Source organism: Desmodus rotundus, chromosome 5 (assembly GCF_022682495.2).
Source record: "Desmodus rotundus isolate HL8 chromosome 5, HLdesRot8A.1, whole genome shotgun sequence".
In the NCBI taxonomy this organism is placed as follows: Eukaryota; Metazoa; Chordata; class Mammalia; order Chiroptera; family Phyllostomidae; genus Desmodus; species Desmodus rotundus.
The window spans coordinates 3,273,893-3,295,808 of NC_071391.1; the positions used below are offsets into that span (position 1 = coordinate 3,273,893).

Here is a 21,916-nt window from a genome sequence, read left to right on the forward strand (position 1 = left end):
GCGCAGTGTCCCCGCCCCTGGCGTTCGGGAAGGGGAGCGAACAGCACTGTGACGGTAGGGGATGCCCTTCGCTACCAGCCAATGAGAACGGAATTCTACCATGTGAAGGCGGGGCTTCTAGGGCCCCACCCCTGCGAGGGTGGGGTTCAGCTTTCATCCACCTGGGAGGGGCCTTAAGGACCCTGAATCCCCAGCTCTGCTGACAGCGTAGGAATCCGTTTTGCAAGTGTGTGGGATACGTGACCGCAAAGGACACCTCCCCAAACGGAACTCTGATAATGAAATCAGCAGGATTAAATATAATTGAGGGTAAAGTTTAAAAGACAAACGACACACTTGAAAAAACACAGCATGTATAAAAAGCATTTGCAACGTGAATATAGAAAGAGCTTGCTTTCTATTGCTGCCGTAAAGGACCCTGCGTCTCTGGCTTTCCGTCTGCCACATCTCTTTGCTTTTAAAGGCTCATGTGATTAAACTGGGCACCCAGGATAATCCAGGATCATCTCCTTACAGTATTTAAATCAGCTGATTAGTCACTTCAATGATATCTGCAAAATCCTCTTGCCTCTAACCTATCAAAACCACAGGCCTGCTGCCAGCGGGTGGAAGGTCACAGGGGCCAAAGTCAATTTTTAAAAAATATTTAGATTCACCAAAGGTAGGGAAGGGGCAAAGAACATGAACCAGAAGTTCACCAAAGAAGAAATATCGATGATAAATGCTTGAAGCAAAGCTGCACCTCATTAGAAGAATCGCCAGTTAAAATGACAAGAAATCCGTGAGCAAGCACTTCGGTTGGCAAATATTTGAAAGAGGGTACAGCTCAGCGGGCGAGAGTGCAGCTACCTCAGGTGGGGAGAAAAAGGAATCACAGGATGTGTTCCTGGGTTTGATTTTGTTAGCGTTTCAAAACTTGACAAGCGTGAGGTATTTTTATTCTGAACAAAAGAAAGTAATAGATGCACCCAGCCCTGCATAAAAGCGGCTGGTCCCCAAGGACTTGTCTTCCTACAGTTAAAGAATTCCCTTGATGTTGGGCACAAAGTCGAAGAGGCCCCATGGCAGGTGGCACAGCGCAAGCATTCACACTGGCTTCGCGTGCTGGTGCGGGAGCAGGAGGCCGACGGAAGCAGCTCTCACAGAAGGGGGGTGGAAATAAACTCTGGGGGAGCGGCCCAGCTTGCTCCTGCAGGAGGGCCTGCCCCTCAGAGGCCAGCGTGCTGTCCTTGCTACAGCCAGGCTGCCCCTGGGGTGCAGACAGGTGGCCTCTGGGTAGTGATGGCCTCTGTGTCCATCACTAGCTTTCAGGAAGCCAGCCGAGAACTGAGTGGTGCCCGCAAGGAGAGAAAGGACTGGCGGGGCCCTAGGGGTAGCCAGGTCCTCACAGCAGTGCCAGGTGTGGGACCCCTGGGCCCCGGGGCACTTGGGGCGCGGGCCTAGTCCAGGGAGCAGTGCCGGCCTGGGAGTGAAACCGGAGAAGTGCCAACCTGGCCCCTATGTGACCGTGACAAATAACCCCCAAGCTTCATGGTTTAAGACAACGCTGTCATCTCATTTTCCTTGGTCTGGCATCGGAATATGGCTCGCCAAGATGCCTCTGGCACTGGGTGTCACCTGGTGGGGGCCTGGGTGGCAGCCATCTCAGCCTCCGTGTGGGTCCAGGCTTGCTCAGCGGCTGTTGGCTGGACTCAGCTCCTCCTGGGCCCGAGTGCCTCAGGTCCTCGAAGCCTGGTGCTTGGAGGCAGCCCTCAGTTCCCAGCCACGTGAGCCTCTCCCCAGGGCAGCTCAGGACATGGTGGCCGGCTCCATCAGAAGGAACAATCGAGAAAAGCCAGAGGGAGACATCCCACCATTCTTGCGGTTTTCTACGGTTAGAGGGAGCCACCAGGTCCAGCCCCCATCAAGGAGAGGGTGGTCCGCTGCAGCAAGAATACCAGGAGGAGGGGACCCTTGGGGGCCATCTTAGAAGGCTACCTAGACCATTGGTGACAAGAAAGGCCTTGCTTTTATGCTAAGGCCTGCACCCCTGGGGCCACCTCCCACACCACAGTTCTCACCTGGTCTCCCATGCACCCTCTCCCCGTGACAGATGGGGAAACGGAGGCCGGAGGGGCCCCATTGTTACAGACCAAGGGGCGGCGGGTTCACGATAAATTATTACAGAAAGGATTCCTCCCTTTCTGTCTCTGGAGGTTCCTTCCCCCAATGCCCACCTGCTAGGTTCGAAATACCGCCGCCAGAAGAAAGACGTCTCTCAATGCCAGAGACTGGTGAAAAGGAAAGGAATTGTTTATTTAAAAGTTACACAAACTTAGAGTAATGATTTAATGTCTCCAATAAGATACTAAAGTCCTTTAGAATAGCCACAGATGCAGTCCTTCCCTCTCCCTGTGCCCAGTCCGGAGTACCGTGTCTCAGGAAAGGAAGTAAAGTCCGTGATTCAGGCTTCCGGCACCATCAGCTGTGTGGCTGCCACAATCTCCAGTTAATCCAAAGCCATGCGGCACCTTCTCATGGCTCACCAGCAAGAGTACTTCCTCCCCTTTTCTTCCCGGCAAAGTCTCTCCTGCTGCCTAAGCCTCGTGGCAAAAACAAGCACTCCAAAACCACATGGTCCTCTCTACTCTCCTTCAGAACCTCGTGACCCTCTTCCTTTCCCCTCAGAACCTCGTGGTTCTTCCCTCTCTCTGGCTGCCGCGCCTAGGTTTAAATCCCAGCGCCCATCTTCCTTTGCAGCTCCATTTCCGACTCCTCCTACAGTCAGTTACACCTGCCAGCATCCCCGTATTCTTCCAGCTTTACTGGGCTGCCACAGTAAGTCCGGGCAGGTGTGGCCCCATGGCGTGGAGCCAATCATCTCCAAGCTCTCACGCAGGCCCTGTAACCAGGGGGAGTTGCTTCCCAGTCCCATCCTGGGTAGAATTTGGTCCCATCCCCCTGGCTCAAAGCAGGGCCACAGCTACTTAACACATCCATGAAACCAGTTAAAGGTTATAGATATGTTAAATGACTGTGCCAGGGGTTAGCTGCAAAGCTCTTGCTACCCAAAACAGCTCTGAATGGCCCTGTTCCATGTGTCCCATCCCCCTGGCTCAGGCTTGTGGGTGTGAGGACATCCTATATATATATTTCTAATATTTCCTGGACACCTTGAGTTCTGGATCCCACTACAAATCCCTTCTTGGGGCCCCCCTCTTGGCTGCACCCTGCTTCACCATGATGGTCCTTTCAAGATGGCGTCACCCAACCGGCTGAGGACGGCCCTGGCCCAGCATCCGCTGAGTCCAAGAGGGCAGGTTGGGTCCAGCTCCAGGGGGGGTGCAGCCCAGCAGGCAGCGCCCCACTGATCGGGCGTGGGGGACGGCCCTGGCTGGGCTTGCCCTGCAGTCGCAAAGCAGCAGCTTCCTCCCGCAAGTGAGGCCAAGTCACAGCCGGGGTTTGCAACGCAGATGAGAAACGGGGGCCTTGGCAGGCAGTCCCATCCCTGCCCAGCCCCCAGGCACGAAAACAGACCTGAGATTCATAAGAGCCCAGCCCTCCCCTCTCCTGCCGCCCGGCCCCGCACTCTGCAGCTGCAGCCTTGATGCTTTTGTGGCCCAAGGTGTCCCTGGGAACCTGCAGTGGGGAAAGGCATCCTCTTGGTGGGGACAGACACTGCCTGGCTCCGGCTGAGGGAGGGTCTGTTCCTGTCACAGCAGGGCCACTGTTGGAGGCGTGCGCCATCCAGAGACGGCTTTTTCTCCGAAGATATGTGCCGGGAGGTCGCCCCAAACTTGGTTTGAGTATCAGACATGCGCCCCCTCGGCTGCCAGACGAGTGCCTTGGGCCGTGGGCGAAGGGCCAACCCTCTCCAGGTTAGGTCCACACTGTGCTTAAGAGGGGAAATAACAGAAACTTCCTGGTGAGGCTGTCAGGGAGCAAAGGAGGCTCCAAGGAAGGCTAGGCATCCTCGTGCCCGGAGGCACCGGCCATCACCGGCGGACACCCTGGACCCACCCTGGACTCCTCTGGTCACAGCCCTTTCCTTCCTGGTGCACCCAGCCCAGCACCCAGACGGGGCTGGGTTTCCTCTGCGAGAGCAGTGAGCCTGTGCCCACGTGGGTCTTTCTACAGGCAGATTCAGGGTTTCATTCACTCACTCAGTCGTCCAAGCATCTATTGAGCACCTACTACATGCCAGGAACTGGCCTCGGCACGACTGATTGGTACAAAAGGTGCCCAAATGCTTTCCAAAAGCACGTGGAAAAAAGTAAAAATCACCCGGCCGTGTGGTAACACGGGAAAAGCACAGGCTCCGGGTCATTCAGATCTGAAGTCACGTCCCTACCCGCGCCATCTGTGGGTGCTCAGGCAGCCCGACGCCTCGCTGGGCCCCCAGGAAATGGGGCTTGCAGTGAGACCGGGCGCACAGTAGGCCTCAGGGACCGCTCCTGTTCTCTCACCCACTTCCTTCCACGTCACCGCGGGGAGACAGAAGGCCCAGTGTTGTGAGATCACGAAGGGTCCTCAGACCCCTGTCACACTTCAGCCTCGAAGCCGCAGAGCGGCGCTGCATTTGTCCTCGCTGCTCTTGAAGCTGAGGCTCCGAGCGGCCGTGCACTTTGCCCGAGGTCACTCAGCGAGTGAGGGGCACAGGGGACACGAAGCCTGGCCCAGGCTGGAAGGACAATGTGTCACCGAGCACGGGCCACGAGCCAGGGCCTGCGTGAGCAAACCCCTCGCCGTGCCCTGGGGACAAGTGTGTGGAACAGCAAACCCTTCCGGGCCGGCCCAGGCCGCGCTTGCGGATCTGAAGGTCAAGCGCAGAGGCCTGTGGGGCTGGGGCACAGCTCTGGGCAGAAGGCCCTTGGGGAGCCTGGGCTGAGGGCCTGGGAGAGGCCAGCCAGCCAGAGAGGCATCTGGGGCCCTGCCAGGTCAGACAAGGCACAAACGTCTTCCCGGACTGGGAGCCCCGAGACAGGGCCTGCAGAGTTGGTGTGCACGTCGGTCCTGAGACGAAGGCCAAGGACGGGCAGAAAGCCACAGGAGGTACATTAGCAGCTGGCAGCAACCAGGCTCGTCCAGTGGGGCCCTCAGGGCAAGGAAGCTGTGTGTCCCCCTGCCACGCCCTTGCAGGGCTGGTCACTAGCCAGGGGCCACTCCTGACAGGCAGGCGCTGCTGGGGACAGGTGAGCTCCACGGCCCTACCTGTAGGCACCGCAGACATCCCAGGCAGAGGCCGCCCTGCATATGCCCCACCCATCCACCCAGCACCCCGCCGTGCCCGGCACCAGCCGGCCCAAACAGCCAGGAGCACAGCCAGGCCTTCCCTCTGGAGGGGGCGTCTCGTCCAGGAGATGGAAGACGGGAAGAGCAGGCGGAGAGAGAACAGCACATGCTGGATGGCGGCCAGCAGGGGACCGGAGGAGTGGTGGATAGGATGGGCACAGCCACACGATGGCATATCATCCAGCCGTAAAAAAGGGAAGGAGCGCTGAGTCCTGAAAATATTTACGCTCAACGGAAGAAGCCAGATGCAAAAGGCCACATGTATGATTCTGTTTACGTGACTGTCGGACTAGACACATCACAGAGACACTAGCAGGCTAGCGGTTGCCGGGGGCGGGGAGGGCGGGGAACAATGCCTACCGGGTACAGGTGTCTTCTGGGGGTGACGAAAGGGTTCTGAAGTTAGAGTGGCATGGTTGGCATGACCTTGTGACTATACCGGGAACACCGAGTGGCATACTTTAGAAAGGTGAATTTTATGGTGAGTGGATCGTGTCTGGATTCCAGACAGCACACACACAGCCGGCCATCTTTAGAGGAGATGATCAGGGAGGGCCTCTGGGAGGAGGTGACATTTGAGCTGAGGTCTGAAGGATGAGGAGGAGTTGGCCATGGGGTGGGGCAGGAGGAGGTGTGGCTGGTATGGAGGGGACAGAGGGCAGTGAGCTTGAGGGGAGAGGGCCAGGGGGAGGGGCAGGGGCGGCAGAGACCCTGTGAGACCAGGCATCCGTGCCAAGGGTGTGTCTCATTCTGAGAACAAGGGGAGGACCGCTGGAGGGTCTTGAGCAGGGGAGAGACAGCAGGATTTATGCTTTTAGAGGGTGGCGGGTCGGAGGAGACAGGAGGCAGACCCCCCAGGAAACTGAATGCCTCCTGCGAATCACGTGGGACAGGTGGGGGGTTACCGGCTACAAACATGCTGTAGCTGTCGTTGCCTTGGCTTGCCCTGCGGGTGGGGCACCTTGCTCAGTGGTGGCTCCACCATGTCTTAAGGCATCCCTGCCCTCAGGGACGAACCCCAGGCAGGGAGAGGAAGTCTGGGGGCTGGCAGGCGAGGGTCCACAGCAAAGAAAGGGGCTCGGCACTCCTGCGGCACTCGGCAGGGCCACAGGGAAGGTGAGCTGTGGATGAGCGTGCCACGGCAGGATGGACGGAAGTGACCCCACGGTGGCCTGGAAAGCAGCCCAGTCTCTGAGCTCACTGCCAGGCCAGCTGCCCAGGGCTCTTCAGCAGGGCACGGGTCCAAGGGGCAGAGACGACCAGGACCATGGAGCCTATGGGGGGAGGCCCCTGGACGCTAGGCTGAAGAGGGACGTGGGGGGGGCGGTCATCCAGGCTGGGGAGGGCTGGTCCTGCCTCGACCTGCAGGGTTCTAAGCCAGGCTAGGGGACGTGGACCTGGTGGTTCACGGTCAAGGTCTGTTCTGCAAGACGGAGGAGAAGCCCCCACCCAGCTCAGGCCTCAGACACCAGGTGAACCCCTCAGAGCCAGCAACGCCCCAGGGGCTGAAACCAGGAAGCCGCTCAGAGAATAATGCCAATGATGACGAGGGACCCTCCTCTCCCCTGCAGAGCTGGCCGAGTGCACCACTCTGGGGAGGCTGGTCCCAAGTCAAGCGCCTCCTGTGTGCCAGGTCCTCGAGTTGGGCGAGCGGAGGATCAGCCAGGGGTTAGGGACGGGGACAATGGGAAGTTTAACAGAGACAGTTTCAGTTTTGCAAGATCGGGAGTTTGGGCCGTGGGTGGGAGATGGTTGCTTAACACCGTGAATGTACCTCACACCCCCCGCGCTGTACACCTAGAGAAGGTTAAAAGGGCAAGTTCTATGTTAGGTGGATTTCACCATAATTTTTTTTAAAGATCCTGTTTTGTTTTGGGGTTTTTTTTGACTTGAAACACACCACCACCACCCCCTCCCCCATCAGGACAATCTGTTCGGTTGGCAGATGGAACAAGTCCTCAGGGGAAATTCCAAATCCAACTGCTGTACCAGGAGCTCTGGAGCTTCTTCTGGAAAACAGTGACTTCTGCCAGAAAGCAGAGGGAACGTGGCCTGCCGCCAGCAGGGGACACCAGCGCACCCGGACTTGAAAACAACACTGCCATCTTGCCCGGTCCGGGGGAAGCCGTGACTGATTGCAGCCGGGTCAAGGCGGGTTTCCTCTCGCTTGCACCTACGCGCCAGTGGCCAGCGGGGCGGGAACTCCGGAAGGTGATCTCGGGATCTAGGACCGGTCGCCCCTGGCCTCCACCCTCCTGGTGCCCCAAAGCAGGAGTCGTTGGCACTGTGCCCCAGCAGGGTCCAACAGCCACCCTGACTGTCGGTCACAGCCGGCTCTGCCCTCTCCCTGGGACACCTGCGGGGGTTGCCCGGGTGTGGGTTGTCACGATAACCTGCTGCGGGGGCTGGGGTGACGGAGAGCTGCAGACGGGTCCCCGGAGCACGGCAGGAATGAGTTCTCATCGCCATTTCTCTCCCCTGTCTCGTGTCCTCATGACCTTGTAGAGCTCTGCAGGGTCACCGCTCACATAAACTATGTGCACCCCCAAAAAGTTAGGTATGGTTGCAGGCGGGCAGTGCGCCCATGGTAGGGGCGCAGGGAGTGCTGCCGGCACCCCCCTCAGGCTGGAGGTGGTTTCCGAGCACCCTCCCTGGGCGACGAGGGGTGAGAGTTTGTGCAAGAGCAGAGCTCACACAAGATCAGGTAGGTGGAGCAACGTGGGGGCCACTGCTCTGCAGACCCCTCTGCCTCGGGCTCAGGCAGCCAGACGGGCTGCTTCCCCGGCTGCTGCAGCTGTGTGCCAACTCCAGGCTCCAGGCTGGTTAGTGACCCGCTCTCCCTCGTCAGCCGCAGCCTCCCAGACTCCCCTGCCCCAGCCCACCCACACTCCTCCATTAAAGCCTTATTTCCCTAATGCTGTGCTGCGTCTGTGTTCTGATCCAGCTGAGGAAGGGAGGGAAGCAGCAGGAGAAGCCACATATTAACATAGGGGACAAGAAGTATATCCACCCACGAACCTTGTTTGGACCCTAATGCACGTGCACGATTCTCTCCTGCATATAGAGAGACGGGTGTTCCCCACTCCAGGGCCTTTGCACCTGCTGTCGTCTATCCCGGAATGCTTTCCTGAGGGTTCCTGGCTCCATCCCCTCCCCCCTTGCAGCTCAAGCAGGAGGAGCTTCCAGCCTGCCCTCCTTCAATAGCCCTGCCCAGCATTCTGTGTGAGTTTCCTATTGTTGCTATAACAAAGGAGCCCAAACTTAGTGGCTTAAAACAACACCCATTTATTCTCTTGTGGTTCTAGAGATGAGAAGCCTAAAACCAAGGTCTTTACAGGGCCGGTTCCTTGTGGAGCCCCTGGGGCAGAATCCACCTGCTTGTCTTTTCCAGCGTCCGGAAACACTCCTCCTTTCCCACATTCCCTGGCCTCTGTCTTCAGTCACCACTTCAACCGCCCGATCTCCTGATTGCCTCCAGCATCACATCCCACTCCTGCCTCTTTCTTAGAGGGCCCCATGTGATTATATGGGGCCCACCTGGATTACCCAGAATAACATCCCTATCTCAAGATCCTTAACCTCATCAAATCTGCAAAGTCCCTTTTGCCTTGGAAGGTCCTGTAGTCTCAGGATCTGGGAATGAGGACATCGACATTTTGGGAGGCCATTATTGGGCCTATGATACACCCTCTCCTCTCCCACCACATAACTTTCTATCCCCATGCCTGCTCGTCTTCCTCCCCGCAGTGATCCCCGTTGGAATTCTTCCGTCATTCGTTTCTGTTTATCACCTCTTCTTCCTTCCCTTCATGTCTGATTCTTCCGCAGTTCTTTCCCCAGGGTCCACGTTGTTGGTTCAGTAACTATGTATTGAACGGAGATAAGAATGAGGGAAGGAAGGATGGATGCATGTATGCTGGATGGATGGATGGATGGTGGATGGATGATAGATGGATGGATGGATGGATGATGGATGGATGATGGATGGATGGATGGATGGATGAATGGATGATGGATGGATGATAGATGGATGGATGGATGGATGATGGATGGATGATGGATGGATGATAGATGGATGGATGGATGGATGATGGATGGATGATGGATGGATGATAGATGGATGGATGGATGGATGATGGATGGATGATAGATGGATGGTGGAAGGATGGGTGGATGGATGAACAAATGAATAGTCCTCCACACAGGGACAGAGGAGAACGTGGCCTTCTGCACAGATTCCCAAGATGCAGCGTCTATCACAGATGCCCCAGCCTGGCTGGAGGAGGCAGGAGGTGGAGAGGGTCCCACTCAGCCCTCCCCATCAGGAAAACTAGCTAGACCTGGGAGAGACCTTTTTGTCTCAAGGCTTGAAACCAAAGGGCCTCCAGGATTGGCCTGGGAGGCCCAGAACATGCGCACGTTTGCCTGTCTCCTGCTGAGAAAAAAGAAGCACCCACCTGTCGGAGCTAAAGTGGCAGGTGAGGACAAGGCATGGGGCACAGGTAGCAGCAAACCCCACCAGCCTCTCAAGGGCCCAGGTCCCCTCAGTTTGTCAGAGGCAGAGCCAGGGTTGGCTCCCAGGGCTCCAGAGTCCTCCTCACACCTGAACGTTCCCATGCCCGAGGCTGGAGAGGTGGACCCGGCGAACTCCCGCCCCCCAGCGACGCCCCGAGGTTGGGGTGGGGTTTGTCCAACAGACAAAGGTGCTCCCTGGGCCTCGGCTTCCTCATTTCCAGAACGTGGGCAGCCTGCATGCAGGGGTCTTTGTGTGTTTCGTTCATGGAGGGACTGCTGGGGCCAGGAACAGCACCTGGCAGGTAGTCGGTGCTCAGGAAACAGATGCTGGAAGGATCTGTAGAGCTCGGACTGAGGGAGGGTTACTGATCCCACGCGCGCAGGCCCTGGCTCCTGTGAGTCCCCGGTAGCTGTCACTGTTACCGTCACTGCACCCATCCCCTGATGGACGAGACAAATGGTGTCAGGGAGGTGAGACCATGACAAGGAGCGTGATACCGTGGGTCCGGTGAGCTGATCAGAGCTGCCGGCTTGGGTGCCTCACCTGCCCCCACCCTCCCTGCTTCCCCTGGGCCCCGGCGGCCCCCATCACGGTGCAGCAAGCCTTCCTGCCCTACCGTTCCTCTGCTGTGTGCCCTCCTTCCCCTCTCGCCTCAGTCACTCCTGCCCAGCTTTCCTCGGGGGCTCCACCGTCACCTCCTCAGGGAAGCCATCCTGGTCTCCCTGGCACACCTGGCCTTGGCGCCTTCTGTTCAGGTGCATTTGATGTGCGTTTAGACCCTCTGATTCCGGTCGCCTCCCGGCTGGACTTGAGCTGTTCTTCAGCCCAGGGCACAGGGCCTCCTGAGGCCCAGCAGCCACCCTGACTGCCCCAGCGTGAGGCCCGGAGGGGGCCGAGGCTCTGCCCCACGGCCCCGTCACCCAGGGGGCAGCTGTGGACCACAGGAAGGCCCTGGCAGCAGACAGCCCTGCCCCGGACCAGCCTCCGGCCCCCAGGAACCCCGGCCAAGGAGGGTCCTGCCCGAGGGGACTGTGGGACAACAGAGCCCTTCTGTGAGGCCCACGGCAGGGTCGATTAAAAATACAGTTCCTGGGCAGAGCCCGTCCCAGGAGCACAGAGCGCCTCGCTGCCCTGGTCTGACCCCTTGCCCGCTGCAACTTCGTGAGTCATCTTTTCCCTCACCTGCAGGTGAGGAAGCCGAGGCCCAGGACCACCCACAACTGGAAGCAGCCAGCAGAAGAGCCCCACGTGCCAGCCAGCTGGGCTCCCGCCACTGTCCCTGCAAGAGCCCAGCCTCCGGCTTGGGACAGCGGGCGGCAGCAGCAGCAAATCCAGGCAGAGGACGACTGCCACTTACAAGCACCTCTCCTTAGTTTTGAAGGAAACAAATTTCCACACCAAATAAGGCGGTGGGCCTCCCAGCCGCTGCCCACTCGCGCAGTTCCTTTTAAGTGTCCAAACGCAATTACACTTGGAACTCGCCTGGACTCAGCCTCCTCCAGCCTCCCCCCGCCCCACCGCCTCCCCTTGGCCTCCCCACGTAAACAAGTGGTCCAGCTGGGCCCCAGCTGGCCTGCCCTGGAGAGGGGGGAGGGTCACCGCGCCTGCCGCCTGCCCAGCCTCACAGCCCCAGGCATGGGGGGAGCTCCAGCATCCGACTGCCCCACCCCCGCCCCCCGCCATGGCCTACAGGCACCCCCCACCCTACCAGGCAGGTGCAGGGGCAGCTCTACTTCGGGCTCCCTTCAAGTCGCCCCCCAGAGGCCTCCACACAAGCACCCTGGGCACCGTTTGCTCCCACAGGGAAAGCACTGCTTGGCGTTCCCTCGGGTTCCCTGGGCCGTGAGAAAGTTGGCCCAGGGCAGGAGGGCTTTCTCCAGGGGCTCCCTGGGAAGCCACTCCTCCCGCCCCCGTCCTCATGCCATCCCTGGGGTGCCTGCACACCCCCAGGCTCTGGCTCACTGCCCCGGGACCCCGCGGGTGCTCGTGGGGGGAGCCGGGGTTGACTCCTCCTCCCCGTGAACAGCACACAGCAAGCTCGGCCGCCGCCAATTCCAGGCTTGGCCCCGGCGAGCCGGTGATTTTCCACTTGGGCCATCTGATTGCCATTAGGGCTTGCAGAAGGGGATTCCTGGTCCTGCGAGCCTGCAGGGGGCCCTGGGCAGCGTAAGGTTGGGGGGCTGTGCAGTGCCACCTGGGTGGCCTCACTGTGCCAAGTCTACCTCTCAGCTGCCTGCACCTCCCCCTCCGAGCAGCCCTCACCTGCTGTCTCCTGGCTTTTCCGTATGAGCCCCTCAGTACATTTGAACAACAGATGGGGACCTGCCCCTCCCAGACTGAAAGGCCCAGTGGGAGCCCTCAGAAGGCACCAGGCAAGGGGACAGCGGGCGCTCCCGCTATCCAGGATGCACAGGAGGTGAACAGCTGGACTCTGTCCACAGTGCTCGGGCCAACTTGACGTCACCAGGCGGAGTGATGAGTTCCCAGTGGGGCTCTGGGGTGGGTGGGGGGGCTCCGGAGCAGGGCATTCCTTCCTGAAGCCTCATCCCAGCTCAGCCCCTCCTGCTCCTCCCCCTCCCCTCCCCCTCCCGCCGGGCCTGGAATTGGGTTTGGGGCGGGTTCTGCTTCCAAAGCCATCTTCCCCAGCAGCAGGGAGGGCTCTCCGCCGTGCTGGGCTCTTGTTTTCTGAGGCTCCGGCGGTGCTCTGCCCTGGCCTGCTGCACCGGGGGTCGAGGCGGAGGTGGGCGTCAGCGAAGGAGCCCTCCACGCAGGGGAGGCCCTGGAGGACCAGGACACCTGCAGGTAGCTCCACGGACCTGGGCCCAGGGGAGGGGGGTGCAGGAACAGAGCTGCAGGGCAAAGGCCAGGCGGGGCCAGAGGACGAGGTGGCACCTTTGGGGCAGGCATCCCCCAGAAACCACACAGCCCCAGGTAGGAGCCCCAGCACCCCAGAGTGGGCTGCCACCATGCAAGGGCCTCCTGCAGGACTCCGGAGGCTGCAGCAGTCCCAGGGACACTGGGGACCTCTGACAGTCCCCTCCTGCAGGGCAGGCCCTGGGGTACCGGCAGTCCCCGACCCCTCAGTGCTCTTCCACTTCCAGGTCCTGCTCTGTCTTCCTGTGGGTGGGAGCCCCTCTTCTGACCCTCCACCACCCTCGCCAGCAGCTGTCCAAGCCTGGAAGGGTGGGGAGGGAACACCCATCAGGCAGCTTCCCAAGCTCCTACCGCTCTCACGCACGCGGCGCATGCCCCGCCACCGTGCTCCCTCCTTCCGTGGGTGCCGAGCTCGGGCAGCGTGGGGCCGGCCCTGGGGTGGATGAGAGGGATTGGCCTCAGCAGCCACAGGAAGCTGCACAGCTGTGTCCCACCTTCTCCCAGGCCAGGGATGCCTGGTGTGGGGTTGGCATAGGATGGAGGCTGTTCACGAAATCTTCTGGAAGGTCTCAGTCCCCCCAGACAAGCCTCTTCAATCCAAGTTGTGAGCAGAGGAGGGGGCCCGGAGTGAGAAAACGCAGGCTGTCTGTGTCTGAGGGGGGCGCCAGGCAGTGCTCTTGGGTCCAGCCCAGGCGGCCGCTTGGGGACGAGGCACGGGCTGGGAAGACAGACCGGAGTGTGGGATCTGGCAGCCCCCACCTGGGCCTCCTGGAAGACAGCCTCACTTGGGGTGGGGGGGGGGAGGAATGTCGAGCATCTTTGGGGCTGGGTCACGGTGAGCTGCGGGGGCAGGGTGAGTGCTCCCAGAGGCCAGGGCAGCCAGGCAGGCGTCAGGGACTCCCCCCAGCTTGTGTTTTGAGGGGAGGGTCAAGAGTAAGCTGAGCTGGCAGCTTTTTTTTTTTTTTGTCCGCTTTAGCGGAAGCTAGCTCTGTCACAGGCCAGATCTGAGATGAAGAGGCACACACCCGCACACGCCCTCACACACGCCCCACGCACATGCCACACACATGTCTTTTTATGGCCCATCAGGGGTCCACTTGGCTTCCAGAGCTCGCTGTGTGAGTGCGGCAGCTTCGCTGTGGGGGCTCATAGACACACGGGGGTGGCCCCCACCGAGTCAGCGCAGAGGTGAGCTCGGGGCGAGGGCCCCAACTACAGGCCCCACCCAAGCCAGGCATTGGGGGCAGGTCCCAGTCCACTGCCCTTGGGGACACCTGAGACCTGAGTGGTTGGGTGTCCAGTTGGCCTGGGTGAAGGGGTGGGACTCTCTACTGTCAGGACATCGCTGGGGGCCAAGCCGGGAGCTCAGACCTCAGGGGCGGTGTGTGTGGGAAGGGCACTGGGAAGGGTGGGCACAGTGCACGGGCTGTGCCTGGGACGGGGCAGGGGGCGTGGGGGGCGGGCGAAGCGGGTGGCTGCAGGTAGGCCCCGGAGAGCTTGGGCAAGCCCCAGCTCGGGGAGAAGCGTGAGGTCTGCCCGTGGCAGCACGGACAGTGGCCCAGCTCGAGCCCACAGTAGGGGGCAGAGGTTAAGACGCACACGCCTGCTCTCCGCAAACCCACACTGCGCCTGCTCCATGAACTCGCTTACTCTGGTGCACGGGGCTCCCACCTGGCCCCCCGAGAAACCTCCCTGGGACACCCGCGCAGCCCCACTATGTGCCGGGTGGCTGTCCAGGGCTGCACAGTCCAAGGGTGTGTGTTCTCGGGGATGCACTGGCGCTGCCGCCTTGCGGGCACCAAGGGTTAAGCAGGGGCGGGCAACCCGCACCGACCACCACCCTTTCCAGCCAACGATGGGTGTGCCTGCCACAGCCCAGCCCCCACTGCTGCCGATGAGGGGAAAGGAATTCCAGGGGAGTTGAGCTTAGTGCTGCCCAGCTCTCCCTCCTGCTGAGGAGGTGCCTAGCAGTCTTCACCGGGCTGTGTCCCTGCAAGATGTCTTCTCTGCACACAGCCTCAGTTTCCCCACCTGCACAATAGGAGGCATAGGCGCTTGCCTGTGGAGGCAGAGCTCCCAGGTTGGTGGGCCAGCGTGGGCAGGCCCATGAGCTCTGCCCTGCCAGCGTGGGCCAGTCTGTGGCAGGAAAGCCCCCTCCCGGGACTGTTTCCCCTCCCAGGCCTCCCCGACCTGCCTGCCATCCTGGCTGAGAGTCCTTCTGCCCCTCCACCAGCCTGGAGTCTGGGCCACCACAGAGGCCCCCTGGCTTGCTCCCTCCAATGGCTCGCTCCCGCCTTCCCAGTCGCCGGAGTCCTGGCCACACGCAAACCTGCAAAGCTACAGCGTGTGCAGGGCTGTGCTCTTGGGCAGGTGACCTCACCTCCCATTCAAGGGGCACGACAGCACCTACCTTGTGGCTGATAACAAGGACCCGGCGGGGTGATGGGTGGAGGCAGGCTGCCACAGCTCTCCGCTTCCAGCCGGCACTCACAACGCAGGGACTGATGGGGCAACGGAGACACTGATGATGACCCAGCGGTCCTGCCTTCAAGGCACCTGTAGGGGAAAGACCAGGCACACCTTCGCGTGTTACAAACACAAGACCCAGCCCAAGGCCTCTTCCTCCAGGAAGCCCCCCTGCCTTCTGGGGCTGACTGCTGGGGAACCCCTGTTCCATCAAGGGCTGAGCACAGAGGAGGGACCCAGGAAATATGTGTGGCCCCCAGGGAGGCCTCACTCTCATGTCTGCGGGGGGTGAACGCAGGTGACCCTGCGCCTCCCACACAGCCCTGCCCCTCAGGGAGCCGAGGGACAGGGGCTTGGGAGCGGTGGAGAGCACCGCCGCCCTGATGTGGTCCTTCCTGCCTTGGCCAGGTGGGCTGTGCCAGCCGGTGAGCTGTGAGCAGGGCCCCCAGGAACCCGGACTCCACTGGCCTGGACATGGCTGGGAACTGCTCCTGGGAGGGCCACCCCGGCGACAGAAACAAGGCAAGTGTGCTCAGCAGGGGTCAGGTGCGGTGGGAGGGGCGGGCCCAGCCCCACATTCCCTGCCTCCGCACATGCTGCTCCACAGCCCCCTCCTCTCACTCAGGATGGACAAGTGGGCAGTGGTATGTCCCTTGGGTCCCCAGTGTCCTCACCAGTGAGGCAAGCACAGGGGGCCCCACACCCTCGAATCCCTTGGGGGCATCAGTTACCAGCCCAGAGACATCCTTCTGCCTTTGTCCTGCAGAAATGGGGTAATGGGCTATTTCCCCAGCCACCCCAGAGGCCAGCTCCAGCTCGAGGTGGCCCTGCTGTCACATGCTCTGTGGGGCATGGCCTGCTCCGAGTCAGCCTGCCAGGGATGCCCAAGGCCAGGGTCTTAGTCACATTTACCTCCTGGAGACTCTGACACCCCCCCACCCCACCCCAGGACCTCTCCTCTTGGAGACTCTTGAATGCTCCAGAGTTCCTTCCCACATGCAGGGAAAACACCGAGGTGGAAGGCACTTCGCACTCACCTAGCACCTCTTTTCCACACTTGAGGACACTGAGGCTGCTACTCGCATAATAGTGACTTGGCTGGGGGTGGGCCGGGGGTGCGGGCAGAGCCGGGACTCCTGGCCCAGGGCCTAACCTCAGCCCCTGGCATTTCCCTCCTCTGAGAGTGGCCACCGTGGGGTGGCAGCCTCGGGGGCAGAGGTGGGAATGCCCAGGTGGGAGGCTCCTGAAGTCCCTGGCAGAAGGCAGGGCCGGAGCGGGCTGGGCTCCAGAGCAGGCATTTCACGAGGCGGTACGTGTCTAGCGATGGCAGCCCCACGCCCCATGACTCACCGCCCGGCCCTCCGGCTCCAACTCCAAGCTGGGATTGCAGGCTTTTTCCAACAGAGGCACGGAGTGACCCGGCCTGTCCGATCCAGCCCCTCGACCCAGTCCCCTCCCGGCATCCGGGCCGGTCTTCCACGGGCGTTTAGGGTCTCATGAATGGCTAGGTCTGGTTCCCCAGCTGAGAGGAGGCTGTTAAGAGGCTGCCCTGTGGCCTGGAGTGGTCCAACCATCCACAAGAAAGGCTGAATAAAGGGCCAGTGAAGGGGCTTGGGGGCTGACAGGCAGACAGACCGAGGCCCGAAGCCAATAACCGTCCTGAGCGGATGGATGATGGGCAGTGAATAGGACCCCTTAAAGTGCTTGCCCGAAGCTCGGCCCACACCCTCCAGGCCCTGTTTGCAGACCCCCTTGACCCGGCTCAGAAGGCCCCTTGCTTTGTCTCGGGGTGTCAGGCCCAGAGAGTGGCCCTTTAGGACCCAGCTTCCTGCCTGGGCCGGGGGCCAACTGGAAGGTGGCACCTCGGTCCTGCTTTAAGAGCCTTCCTGTTTGTTTGGTTTGTTTTGGAGAGTCACGAGCCATGGGAACTGGCACCCAGCCTTGGGGGGGGGGGAAGGGTGGGGAGGTGGGGGCTGCATGGTGAAGGGTGCTGAGATGGATGAGTGATGTCCGCTGGGGCGTGGGACGCGGAGCTGCCTGCTCCGCTCCGGACAGCCTTGGAGTGAGAGGTGAAAACCAACATCGACAGCGGAGGACCGAACCCAGCATGGAGGTGTGATGTGTTTGGCCCGCATGGAGGTTTTTAAATGTGAACCTTTAAAGATCAGGGGAGTCACGTTGCAATCTGGAGTTCCGGCTTCTCTGGGGACGGGGAGGGTCGGTCAGGGCTGGAGCAGAGTGGCCACCCGCCTCCTCGGGTTGGGGGCGCTCTCCATTTCCTGGTGCTCTTCCTGTACCCGGCCCACCTTCTCACTCTCCGAAGGACGCAGGCCCAGACTCTGCAGGCAGGACGGAGAGCCAGCAGCATGCACTCGAGCAGTCAGACCAGGTTTTAGAACACTGAAGTGCTTCCCGCACCCCCGCCCCCGCCAGGGACGCCAACCAGGTCCAGATCCCCCACCGCCCAAGGCCCCAGAGGGTCCTGGTCCCCTGGCCCAGCAGCAGGCCGCCTCCAACTCCCCAGCTCTCTCTGATACTACTAGGAGCCAGCCCCACTCTCTGGCTTTTGTAACTTAAGATTTTATTTTTTAATTTTTATAATTTTTTTTTTTTTACTTTTGATTTTAGAGAGGAGGGAGGGGCAGAGAGAGAAACATCAGTGTTGATTGTCTGTCTTCTGTACAAACCCCGACCAGGGACCAAACCTGCAACCCAGGCTTGTGCCCCAACTGGGAATCGAACCAGTGACCTTTCAGCTTGCTAGACTACCCCCAACCCACTGAGCCACACCTGCTATGGCAAAGAAGATTTTATTTTTTAATACATATTTTCACATTTTAGTGTGAAATACTGCAAGCGAACAGAAAAGCTGGGACAATAGTACGGTGCACACCACACACCCTCCTCTGGCTCGCTCACTGTTACCATCTTCTCTCCTCTCTCTCTCTCTCTCTCTCTCTCACGCTACACCTTTTCTCCCACAACTATGTGAAAGCAAATTGCAGACACCAAGCCACTCTGCCCCCCATAGCCTGTCTCTCTGAGGACCACGGACATTCCCGCACCTAGCCAGTCCATTCTCCCAATGATGCGGCTGGAGTCTGCACTGGCACGGTCGCCCCAGCAACGCCCTCCCTCACACGCTCCCCCCACCCCATGCTGCAGGGTCCTTGGAGCCACTGTGCACCCTTGGGACACAGCTCGCGCTCACTGGTCAGGTCTCTCTCATCTCCTTCCTTCTGGAAAGGCCCCTTGGCTTTTCCTCACTTGGCCTGGCGTGGACGTTTTTCGACTTGTCTGTTATGACAGCTGGGCGGCCGGTGCCCTTCTTCGCAAAGGGCTATTTTCCACGGTTACTCCTGTAGTCTGCTAGCTCCAGAGTCTGGGTCACAGGGTGGAGTCAGAAGTGTCATCTGCTCTAGTTGGAGCCAAACAGTTTGCTCCAGAGCCAGTGGCGTCGCGCATCCGTCTTGAGGGCCCGCACACGGGGGACACAGGCACGGGGCGGGGTAGGACCCAGCAGGCCTCACCAGGTGTCTCCCCTCCGCGCCCACACAGATGTGCCCGGGCGCCAGCGAGGCCCCGGAGCTGTACAGCCGCGGCTTCCTGACCATGGAGCAGATCGCCGCGCCGCCACCGCCGGCCGTGATGAACTACGTCTTCCTGCTGCTCTGCCTGTGCGGGCTTGTGGGCAACGGGCTGGTGCTCTGGTTCTTCGGCTTCTCCATCAAGCGGAGCCCCTTCTCCATCTACTTCCTGCACCTGGCCGGCGCCGACGCGGGCTACCTCTTTAGCAAGGCCGTGCTCTCCATCCTCAACACCGGGGGCTTCCTGAGCACCTTTGCCGAATACGTCCGCGCTGTGTCCAGGGTCCTGGGGCTCTGCACGTTCGTCGCGGGCGTGAGCCTCCTGCCGGCCATCAGTGCGGAGCGCTGCCTGTCGGTCGTCTTTCCTGCCTGGTACTGGCGCCAGCGGCCCAAGCGCCTGTCGGCCGTGGTGTGCGCCCTGCTCTGGACCCTGTCGCTCCTGGTCACCAGCATCCACAACTACTTCTGCGTGTTCCTGAGCCGCCAGACCTCGGGGGGCGCCTGCAGGCACATGGACATCTTCCTGGGCGTGCTGCTCTTCCTGGTCTTCTGCCCGCTCATGGTGCTGCCCTGCCTGGCGCTCATCCTGCACGTGGAGTGCCGTGCCCGGCGGCGCCAGCGCTCCGCCAAGCTCAACCACGTGGTCCTGGCCGTGGTCTCGGTCTTCCTCGTGTCTTCCATCTACCTGGGGATCGACTGGTTCCTCTTCTGGGTCTTCCAGATCCCGGCCCCCTTCCCCGAGTACGTCACCGACCTGTGCATCTGCATCCACAGCAGCGCCAAGCCCGTGGTCTACTTCCTGGCTGGGAGGGACAAGTCGCAGCGGCTGTGGGAGCCCCTCAGGGTGGTCTTCCAGCGGGCCCTGCGGGACGGTGCGGAGCTGGGGGAGGTTGGAGGTGGCACGCCCAACACCGTCACCATGGAGATGCAGGGTCCCCCTGGGAACGCCTCCTGAGGGGTGGACCCCTGGAGGGGAGGCAGGGGCCTGAGCAGCAGGGACCTAGAGACCCTTTGCTGGGGACAGGAACTGGACATCGGCCGGGTGCTGAGTACCAGGAGAAAAGTCTGCTTCCCGCCCCTCAGGCCTCCCTCTCCCTGGGCAGGACGCTCGGTGAATGAGCAAGAGACAGAGCAGTCACCGGCCAACAGACCCTGTGGCCTCACCAGGCGCCCCCCAGCCATCCTCCTGCATCAGTGACCCACTGTACAGAAGGTGTCCTCAGGTGGTGGGCCTCCTAACCGCAGGCTGGTCTGGAAAGGAGATGAGAGGGGCCACCAAGCCCTGTCTGCCTCCTGCCCCTCTACAGGAGCCCTCCTTGGAAATGACACAGCCTCACCATCATCATCGTCAAGCCACCAGCCTCCTCCCTCCATAGGGGCACCTGTTCCCACCTCGGCATCCTCTCTAGGCAACGCTGGCACTGGCAGCAGACCTGAAGGGGATGGGGCTGTCTGGGAGAGTGCGCTGGGTCACCTGCCCATGGCTCGGCCTTTCTGCAAGTGACGCCCCTGTCCCTTGATGAATCCTGTAGTGACAGCGAGCAGGTAGAGGTGGGGAGGACTTCTGCCAGCTCGGACAGGTCACTTTCTTTTCTGGCTCCGTGCCAGCCAGCCTGGCAGCCTCCCGGAGCAGGCGGCCTGTCCCGGCTGCTGTCCGCCTGGTCCTCGGGCGCCTGCAGACCGTCTGGGAGGTCTCTGGGTCCCAGGCCCACCCAGAGTGGGCACTGGCCCTACCGGGCCACCCCAGCTCAACTTCAAGCACAGTGGCCCAGCGTAGCCAAAGGAAGTCTCACAGAAGACGATAAGTGTACATCAATAAATTTTGTATCTTACTGCCTCTGTCCGCTCCGTGGTCCAGTTCCACCCTGAGATGCCCCCGGGCACCTGGAGCCCTGCGGCAGCCTTTCCTCCCACAGGAAAGCCTCCCCGAAGCCTGCTCTGGCCCGGCCCTTGCGTTTCCTCTCCCGGCTGCTCCGTCCTCCGCACCCCACCCCACCCGCACACGCTGCCTGTCCTGGCAGGGAGTCTGCTACTCCTCAGGGCGAGCTGTGGTTGGCCAGCCACGCCCCTCTGGGTACCCTCCCAGGCCCTCTCTCACCCACTCGGGACCCTGCTCTCCCTGGGAACCTCGGTTTTCATCACACCTACTCAGGGCCAGACCCTGTGCTACTATGTCCCCTGCCTGTGAGGAGCACAGTGAGTCCACACGGAAGCCCCCAGGGGTGGGGGGCTGCATCTTCTCCTCTTGCTACCCGTCCAGACTCCCCAATGCAGGGCGGCCCCCTGTGCTGGCACCCCTCTACTTCAAGCAGAGGCTAGGGACCCTCCACGAGGGTGGCTGAGGGGATGTTTCCCCAAAAGGACCATTTCCTGGGTCCTTAGTACCTGGAATCCACCCCTTCCCCAGAAACCCCCATCCGAAGCCTCCAGTCCTGAGCCCTTGCGGGGAGCTTCCTCCCATCCCTGCCAGGAGATAGAAGGGGTCTCCCTGCCAAGGCTCAGAGCCCAGGCCCCGTGGGTGAGGGCTGCCTGCCCACCCACTCTCCCGGCCTAGAGGTGAGCAGAGGCCTGGGCCTGTTGTGAACACGATCTGTCCTTAGCAGCGCTAGGCCTGGGAGGCAGGGGGGTCAACTCCAGGAATTGGACCTCTCCCAGCCGGTGGACCTTCTCATGCACCCAGCACTAGTCCGGCTAGGGAGCAGCCCTGCTCTCCCCCCACCACCCACAGGCCTGGGGGAGTCAGGGCACCTCCTGCCCCCCTGGGCTGATGGAGGGGAGGCAGCACAGGCGCCTGCTGGAACAGCAGCCGCCGCAGGCCTCCACCACTTCCCTCCCCCCTCCTCTGGGATTTGATTATTAAAGCAGGCCAGGGAGCCACGCAGGGGTGGCGTGGTGGAACGTCCTCCACCTCCACCCTCCAAGCCAGCATAGCTGGGCCCCCAGCGCCACCCACCTCCAAGCCACCGTTTTTCTGGGTGTCTGGTAAAAGCAGGAGGCTCAGCCCCAGCGTTGCAGATCTCCGCCCCACACTGCAGCCAGGGACCCAGCCACTCCCTGCTGAGAACCACACTTCGGGCTGGGCTGCAGGACCACTGGACTGCGTTGGGGGGGCACTGCCATTCGGACTGAGGAGGTGCGAGGGGCCTGGGCAAAGAGCATGCTGCACAGCCGGGCTGCTCTGGCCATCTCCAAGCCGTACTTC

The 21,916-nt window shown here is 61.1% G+C and overlaps 1 protein-coding gene and 1 long non-coding RNA gene across 7 annotated transcripts; one reads left to right on the forward strand and one right to left on the reverse strand.

The window, feature by feature from the left end:
- Window positions 1-8,536: 8,536 nt before the first annotated feature.
- On the reverse strand, window positions 8,537-15,191 carry LOC123478085 (uncharacterized). 4 transcript variants are annotated; one of them, XR_008426966.1, is made up of 4 exons: window positions 15,072-15,191; window positions 13,156-13,379; window positions 12,050-12,962; window positions 8,537-10,227 (listed from the first exon to the last, which is right to left on the reverse strand). It is a non-coding gene; the product is annotated as an uncharacterized lncRNA (long non-coding RNA). The 4 variants fall into 4 exon arrangements; XR_008426964.1 differs by lacking the exons at window positions 12,050-12,962; window positions 13,156-13,379; window positions 15,072-15,191 and adding an exon at window positions 11,496-12,032; XR_008426965.1 differs by lacking the exons at window positions 12,050-12,962; window positions 13,156-13,379; window positions 15,072-15,191 and adding an exon at window positions 10,970-11,283.
- MRGPRF (MAS related GPR family member F) lies at window positions 12,453-20,545 on the forward strand. Of its 3 annotated transcripts, none has more exons than XM_024574360.4 (3): window positions 12,453-12,589; window positions 15,536-15,649; window positions 18,686-20,545. In XM_024574360.4, exons 2-3 carry the CDS (start codon window positions 15,602-15,604, stop codon window positions 19,667-19,669), a joined length of 1,032 nt encoding a protein of 343 aa, XP_024430128.2. In that variant the 5' UTR covers window positions 12,453-12,589; window positions 15,536-15,601; the 3' UTR covers window positions 19,670-20,545. The 3 variants fall into 3 exon arrangements, with proteins under 3 accessions (XP_024430128.2, XP_053781302.1, XP_045039437.2); XM_045183502.3 differs by lacking the exon at window positions 12,453-12,589 and adding an exon at window positions 13,716-13,849; XM_053925327.2 differs by lacking the exon at window positions 15,536-15,649 and having other exon boundaries at window positions 12,480-12,589.
- The last annotated feature ends 1,371 nt before the right edge of the window (window positions 20,546-21,916 follow it).